Consider the following 8,406-nt stretch of genomic DNA (forward strand, 5'->3'; position numbering starts at 1 on the left):
TCAGTGCTCTTACCCCCTCAGCCATCTCTAGCCCCTTAATTTTTTAGCTAGCATACAAATAATGCGTTTCAGCTGGTGTGGTAGCTCACGCCTTTAATCCCAGTACTGGGAGGCAGAGGCAGGTGGATCTCTGCTAGTTCAAGACCAGCCTAGTTTACATATCGAGTTTCAGGCCAGCTGGGGCTACGGGGGAAACCTTGTCTTAAAAAAGAATAAAACAAAACAAAACAACGAGAAAAACCCAATAACAAAACAATGGGTTTCATTATGTCATTTTCATACATGCATAGTACTTTTTTCATTTTAAATATCTGACACAGGGCTGGAGATGTAGCTCAGCTGGTAGAGCTAGGATTCACAAAGCCCTGGGTTTAATCCCCAGCACCAAATAAGCCAATATAGAGGCACACCCTGTAAACCCAGCTCTGGGAAAAGAGGAGGATCAGGAGTTCAATGCCATCCTGGGTGATATAGCAAATTGGAGGCCAGCCAGGTTACATAAGACCCTGTCTCAAAAATAAATGAATAAATAAATACATAAATAAATAAAATAGCTGGTAGCACAGGCCTGTAGTCCCAGATGTTGGGGGTTGCTGAGGAATACTGAATGGTCAAGACTTGGCTGGACTAACAAGGACAATAACTAGGGTAACTTGCAACTTTGTTTCAAAAATTAAAAACTTTTAAAAAGGGCTAGGGGTGGGGGTATAGTTCAGGGGTAGAGTAGTTCCAGCAAATGGAAGACACTAAATTCAATTCCCAGTAGAGGGGAAAAAAGTCAGAGTTGATAGATCATGTCTATAACATCAGCATTCAGGAGGCAGAGGTAGGAGGACTGCCTCAAGTTCAAGGCCAGCCTGTTCTATGTAGCCAGTGCTAGGCTCACCAGGACCATATAGCAAGCTCTGTCTCAAAAACCAAATAATAGGACTGAGATGGCTCAGTAGTTGAGGGCACTGGTTGCTCTTGCAGAGGACTTGGGTTCAATTCCCAACGCCCACATGGAGACTAACAACTGCCTGTAACTCCAGTTCCAGGGGATCTGATGCTCTCTTCTGACCTCCTCAGGCAGGACACAGCACCGGTGCACTTACATGTAGGCAATACAATCATACACATAAAATAAAAATAATAAATGAAATATTTCTTTTTGGTCTTTTTGAGACAGGGTCTCCCTGTAGCCCCAGCTGTCCTGGAATTCACTACATAGACCAGGCTGGCCTTGAACTCAGAGATTCACCTGTCTGTGCCTCCCGAGTGCTGGGATTAAAGGCGTGTGCCACCACACCTGGCAATAAATGAAATATTTTTAAAACCCTAAAAATAATGACAAAAGAATTGTTGGGAGGAAGAGTCATGCTGAATAATTTCATTTCAAATGCATTATCTGAGCAAATGACTCAAAGGTCATCTTATATTGCTAAGTGATTCTTGGTTATGGAAGATGTTGTGACTATATTGGTTAAATTTTGTCTCCAAGCAATCCTATCAAGAAACACTGAACTCCTCATGACTCTGAAAAGAACTGTGAAGCAAACATAAGAGAGATAAGCTCTCTTTTAGGAGAGGCCTGGGGGAGATGGGCCAGAGGTCTGCTGAGCTTGCTCCAATGGGCAGAAACAGGGAAAATTTCATAAAATGTGGAGGGAAAGCACAAGAACTGTCTACCGAAAAGTGAAGAGTTTGACATATTCCGGTACAAATTCACTTTTTTTGGGTATTTTTGAGAGAAGGTCTCTCTGTAGCTCCAGCTGTCCTGAAACTCGCTATATATACCAGGCTGGCCTCAAACTCATAGAGATCCGCCTGCCTTTGACTCCCAAGTGCTGGGATCAAAGGCGTGCGCCACCACACCCGGCCAAATTCACTTTTTATGATTCTATTATTAGAGAATAAATTTGCCACGTGGCATAGGAAAGAAAACTGGAGAGGGCGTCTTATTGTCAACAGTAACAGTTGCCACTTACTATGCATGATTGTAACAAGCATCATATTAGCAAGTCACATGAATCCATTTTCTGATTCAATCTTCACAACCCAGTTTCCAGAAAGACCTCTGACCTCATCTACAGCAACATAATCATATCATACATTTAGGAATGCTCTAAAATGCCAAGCTCTGAGCTGGAGACATAGCTCATTTGGTAGAACGTTTGTATAACATGCATGAAGTCCTGGGTTTGATCCCTGGCACCACATAAATCATAAATGCCTATAATCCTAGGACTTGGGAGACTGAGGCAGGAGGACCAGGACTTTAAGGTTATTTTGACTATACAGAAAGTTTGGTTTTTAAATTTCTTTTTTTGAGAGAGGGTCTCCCCTTAGCCCCAGCTGGCCTGGGACTAGCTCTGTAGACCAAGCTGGCCTTAATTTCACAGAGATTGGCCTGCCTCTGTCCCTTAAATGCTAGAATTAAAGGCATCATCATGCCTGGCCAGGTTTGGTTTTTATTTTTGTTTTTGTTTTTAAGATTGAGGTCATCCTGGGTTACAAGAAACCCTTTCTCAAAAAAAACTAATATACAGGATTGGAGAGATGACTCAGTGGTTAAGATCTCATACTACTGTTGCACAGGGCCAGAGTTTGGCTCCTAGCACCCAAGTTAGGCAGTTTGGGTGCCTATTGCAACCACCTGTAACTCCAGCTCCAAGGATCTGACACCTTCTTCTGGATTTCACAGACATCTGCACTTACATATACACAGACACAAGCACACTCACACACATACACACACACACACATACACAGAGAACAGACATCTGCACTCACATACACACAAACACAGACACAATTAAAATATTTTTAATATATATCTTAATATTTAATTTTAATTATGTGTATATGTGTGTGTCTGTTTGGGGGTACATGCACTTGAGTACAGGTGAACCTGCAGGCTAGAAATGTTTTATCTCCCAGGAACTGGAGTTACAGTCAGTTGTAAGCTGCCTGGTGTGATTGCTGGGAATTGAATTTGGGTCTTTTGGAAGAGCAAGTGCTCTTAACCACCAAGCCATCGCTCTAATCCCCCCAAAAAATAATAATAATAATAATAATTAATAATAATAATAAAAATAATAAAAACCTTAAAAAAAACTTGATTGGGCATGGTGGCACACACCTTGCCTAGCACTTGGGAGGCAAAAGCAAATGGGTCACCGTGAGTTTGAGGCCAGCCTGGTCTACAAAGTGAGTACCAGGCCAGCTGGGGCTACAAAAAAAAAATACCTAAGAACCAAAACAAAACAAAAATCCTACCAAACTCTGTAAATACATAGCAGTCAAAAAAGCTTTCAATCATGTCCCTCCTGAATTCTCTATAAAATAATTGGAAATACCATTCATACTCTGCTGCTTGGAAATCACTTTGTTGCTGTCTAGCTTCTCCTAGACCCCTGAGCATTTTATCTATGGCCTGCTACTATGCCAGGGACAATTCCAGGGATGATTTGGAGATTTCTCTGTCCTCAGTGTGTTTAAGTAGCTCACACAGATCCTTAAATATAGCTGGGCTTGGAGTCTCCTGTCACAGAAACAAAATTCCTTTAGGGGACAGTGGATAAACTCCTTGGACAACCTGACAAGGTATCTCTTCGAGAGTATATAATCAATTATCAACTATCAAAACACATGCACCTTGACTCTCAGAGGTTAAAAAAAACTTGATCAAGCCAGGCATACTGGACATGTCTGTAATCCCAGCACCCAGGACCCTGAGGCAGGAGGATCATGGTTCTTGGTCAGTCTGGGTTACACAGCAAGACACTCAGAAGACAACAAAGTCAGACATGGATGCATACTTGGCAAGAAGAGGCAAGAGCATCATGAATTCACAGTCATCCTTGGTTACATAGCAAGTTCAAGGCTAGCCTGGGTCACACAGTCAAATGTGTCTCAAAAAACAAAAAGAAAGGGGCTGGAGATATGGCTCAGCAGTTAAGAGAGCTTATTGTGCAATCATGAAGACCAGGGTTCAAACCCATCACTCATGTAACAAGCCTGGCATGTTGCACATGCCCATAACCCCAGTTCTGACTGAGGTAGAAGACAGTAGGTTTTCTGGGGCTTTCTGGCTTCTAGTCTAGCTAAGAAAACATGAGCCCCAGGTTTGGGGGAGACCCTGCCTCAAAGGAATAGGCAGAGAGTGATAGAGAATATTCCATGCCCTCTTCTGACTTCCATGTGTATACATAGGCATGTGCATGTACATGCACTCAAACATACACACAAATGCACACAAAATAAAATGGGAAATAATGGGGTTGGAGAGATTGCTCAGTGGTTAAGAGCACTTGCTGCTCTTCTAGAAGACCTGAGTTCAGTTTCCAGCACACATCTCAGGTGGCTCATAACCATCTGTAACTTCAGCTCCAGGGGATCCAATGCCTTCTCTGATTTCCATGGGCACTTGCACACAAGCGCACACATCTCTCTCTCTCACACACACACATGCACGCATACAGGTACATAAAATAAACAAATCTGTGTTGGGTGTGGTGGTTGCAAGCCTTTAGTCACAGGATGAGTAAGTAGAAATGGGTAAGAGAAAAAGATAGACGGAAGGGAATTTCCCAAGGACAAATCGATAGGACTTGAAATCTGATTAGGTTTTGAGAAAGAAGAATGGAACAGAAGAAGCTGGGCAAGGTAATACATTACCTGTAATCTGAGAGAGAGAGAGAGAGAGAGAGAGAGAGAGAGAGAGAGAGAATGAATGTAACAGAGAAGACAGGGTGAGAATGATTGGGATTTAAGGCTTTTTTTGTCCCCTCTACACCTAGTCTACCTTCCCTAAGGAAAATTCTGGCACAAATTCTGTTCCCAAGTTGATTTTCTAGAGGAATGCCATTCATTTTCTTAGGATAAATTAGTAAATTGGACTCTTGTGACTTAATCATCAGCTACATGAAATGACAAAATCAAGTTCTTGAACTTACATATCAGAAATTGAAGCCAAATCAGCTCCAACCTTTAGTGATCCACAATACGGGTTTTTTTTTTTTTTTTTTTTCTTTTTGGTCTTTTTGAAACAGCGTATCTCCATAGCCCCAGCTAGCTTGGAACTCACTGTTTCAGGCTGACCTTGAAATCAAAGACTGCCTCAGCCTCTGGAGTGCAGGGATCAAAGGCTTGGCCCTCCACACCCAGTTGTATTTGAAAGCCTTTTTAAAAACAAAGAAAATGCCTCTTGTGGTGGTGAATGCCTTTAATTCCAGCACTTGGGAGGCAGAGGAAGGTGGATCTGTGAGTTCAAGGCCAGCCTGGTCTACATCATGAGTCCCAGGACAGTTGGGGCTACAGGGAGACCCTGTCTCAAAAAGACCACATACACAAAAAAAAGTCGGAGTCTGAGACAAAAAGAAGCAGCTCATGTTAAGAATGGGTGGGGAGGAACCACAAGATGGGTGGCTCTAGCTAGTTGAGCCAGCCTTCTAACCACAAACCTGCCATCAGAACTTTGCTGACAGAGACACACAGAGAGAAAAGATTAAAATCCTTGTTTTTCTATATCAATTCATGGAGAAAAAAAAAAAGAATTTAGGTAATGACTCTCAAATCTCCCACTATCAAATTACACACTTATCTGCCTCTGTGCCCATAGTTTGTAGAAGCCCTCCAACTGAAATAAAAATGCATTACTGGGGCGGGGTGGGGCAAGCCTTTAATCCCAGCATTTGGGAGGCAGAGGCAGGTGGATCTTTGTGAGTTCAAGGCCATCCTGGTCTACTTACTGAGCTCCAGGCCTGCTGGGGCTACAGGGAGACCCTGTCTCAAAAAAGAAAAAGAAAAAAGAAAAAAGCATCCCTAATTTGTATACTAGACCAAACGTCTTGGTGTATCCTGGATGCTGTCTTCTCTTGCTTTCTTGAGGACTTTTCTCCTGAAAGACGCCTAATTCTTCTGCGTCATAAATTCCCTTTGCATGTATCACTTGGTGCGTATATAGTCTTTCTCAATTTTACATCATTTCAGTTCCGCTCACTCCAGCTACATTGGTTTTCCCTCTTGCATTCCTTCCCCCCAGACCCCTGGAAGACAGGTCAAATTACAGCAAAAGGCTGTCCTAGAACTCATGATCCCTCTGCTTCAGCCTCTCAAGTGCTGGGATTACTGGCGTGCAACTGTCATGCTTAACTGGGGCCTTAAGACAGGCAAATTTTGTGATTTTTGCATTCTATTTCATTGCTTGGGAAACTTTGACTTTTTAAATTTTTCTTTGTTGAGTTTTATTTTATATGTTTTGAAGTTGAAATACATCTTTTTTCACTCTTAGAAGAAACGTCCTAGCGCCATTTATTTAGGATTTTCCTTTCCCCAGTGACTTGTAATGCCATGTCTAGCAAAAAAACCAAGTTTCCTTGAAGCCAATTTTCATTTCGGTCCAACAATCTTTTCTTCTTATTTTCCTCCGACCGGGGATACTTCTCTCTGGGCTACTTTCTTTCTTTCGTTCTTCAGTTCGGTGGACAGCTTTCTCATCCTTCGACTGTCTCAAGGCTCTCCGCAACCCCAACACTCCAAAGGGCCGGAGGCTTTCTAGAACCTCCGACGGGTCATTGCTAGGCTGTTGTTATGGCGGCTGTAGCGAGACTTCTAAAAGCATCACCGTTAGGCGCCTTAGTGACGGAATAATGTTGGCGCCAGTGTCGCCAGGGATGCGTCAAATGCGCGGGCGGCCGGGGGCGGGGTCAGGAGGGGTCACGTGGTTTGGTTGCCTACGCGCTGCTGGGCCGTGGGAAGATGGCGGACGGAAAGGGAGACGCCGCCGCCGCCGCCGCCGGGGTCGGGGCTGAGCCTCCGGCGGTCGCGGGAGCTGCAGGCGAGACGGAGTCCATCGCTCGGGGTCCCCGCCCTGCATCTCCGGCGCCGGGAGCCCCAGGCCTGCGACCCTGTCTGTGGCAGCTGGAGACCGAGCTGAGGGAGCAGGAGGTGTCTGAGGTCTCATCTTTGAACTACTGCCGGAGGTTTTGCCAGGTGAGGGGCGGACTGGCTGGTGGAGGGTGATGGGGCGGCAGGCGCGGGGGTAGGCCGGGATCAGCCGCAGCGGCCGCGGGTGGGTGGGGAGAACCCCCCCGCCGAGTGTCGCCTCGCCCCCGGCCCGGCAGGCCTAACTCCGCCACCACCCCGACTTCACCCACTGCCGGGGCGGGCTGCGCTGGGCGGAACCGAGAGCTCGGGAGGGCCGGCGGCTGCCTGGAAGGGCTGTGCCCTGTCGGTGCCCTGGGTCCTGGCCGGATGGCTGGAGCGCCGCTGCCCGCCCCGAGGGAATCGACTGCCCGGTCCTACTGGGAGATGCTTTTTTGAGTAGTGTGCTCATCTCCAATCTGGAAAACCTGTTTTTTCTCAATATTCAAGGGGAGGTGGGTTGGGGCCAGAGACTTATCTGTGGAGCCTTTTGGCTTTTAAAAGATACGACGGTTGGCTTTGGAAGGCGCCTAGAGCTTTCTGATTAGGGATTACCGAGCCGTTTGGTTGTTTGGGTTTTGCCATTTTAGGGGGAAGAGGGATGTTTATACCATTCTTTCACCTGTTTTGTATTCATTTGAGGATTGTACTACTGGGAGTGAGGCTGGTGAACCCTGTAGTGCAGATTAGTCTTTGAGAAGAAGAGGATCGGGAGAGAGATGGGTAGTGTGACCTCTTTAGGCAGTCTTTTGATTGATCATTTCAGTGCCATAGTGGACCTATGGCTCCACGCTGATGGATGTGTTTAGTTTGGTCTCTGATCACATCAAACATTTTTCAGTGTTCTCACAAGTGTAAATGTTTGCCGTTATTGTTTCTGCTTCGATGGGTGTTTCAGTCATCCCTTTGCTATCAGGTTTCAATCATCCCTTTGCTCCTTATGTGGTGTACCTTAGAGGATACAGAGCAATCGAAGTATGTTAGTACTTGGACTCGTAATGAGCAGTTGAATGTGATGTATAAATTGTGGGGTTACAAAGTTGCAGCTGGGCTAGGGAGGGAACAGTTCCTTTTGTTGGTCCTGAACAGAATTAAAGTTCTCTGGCTGTTCTTTTCTCTCCCTGGTGACACAGAATCACCTTGTCTGCTTGGAATTGTGTCTTTGTTAATCTTCTCCAAACATTGTCATTCCGGTTCTTGTGTGTGTTTTCTTTAACATTTCTGTTGTTCTCTAGCATATTAGTATTGACTATTGTGATTTAGTACAGCCGTTCTACAAATTTTTGCTGACACTTAACCGAGTACTGAGGAAGCATGAATTAGACAGTTCTTACTCTTGAAGGGATGTTGCAGAAATGACAGTATTTACAAGACATGGTGGTGCATGCCTGTAATCCCAGCAAGGCGGTGCAAAGATATATGCAAATTCCAGGCAGTCTCAGGCTTCATAGTGGGCTCCAGTGTAGCACCTCCCCCCACCCCAGTGATAATCTTGTATCA

At 45.1% G+C, this 8,406-nt stretch overlaps 1 protein-coding gene across 1 annotated transcript in view; it reads left to right on the forward strand.

The window, feature by feature from the left end:
• The first annotated feature begins 6,711 nt into the window (after positions 1-6,711).
• Rlf (rearranged L-myc fusion) overlaps positions 6,712-8,406 on the forward strand; it is a 90,604-nt gene continuing 88,909 nt past the window's right edge. The window contains exon 1 of the mRNA XM_008834273.3: positions 6,712-6,975. Coding sequence (XP_008832495.1) covers positions 6,742-6,975 — 234 coding nt within the window. The 5' untranslated portion in view covers positions 6,712-6,741. The remainder of the gene's footprint in view (positions 6,976-8,406) is intronic.

Source organism: Nannospalax galili, unplaced genomic scaffold, assembly GCF_000622305.1.
Source record: "Nannospalax galili isolate Female #2095 unplaced genomic scaffold, S.galili_v1.0 scaffold1657, whole genome shotgun sequence".
NCBI classification, from domain to species: Eukaryota; Metazoa; Chordata; class Mammalia; order Rodentia; family Spalacidae; genus Nannospalax; species Nannospalax galili.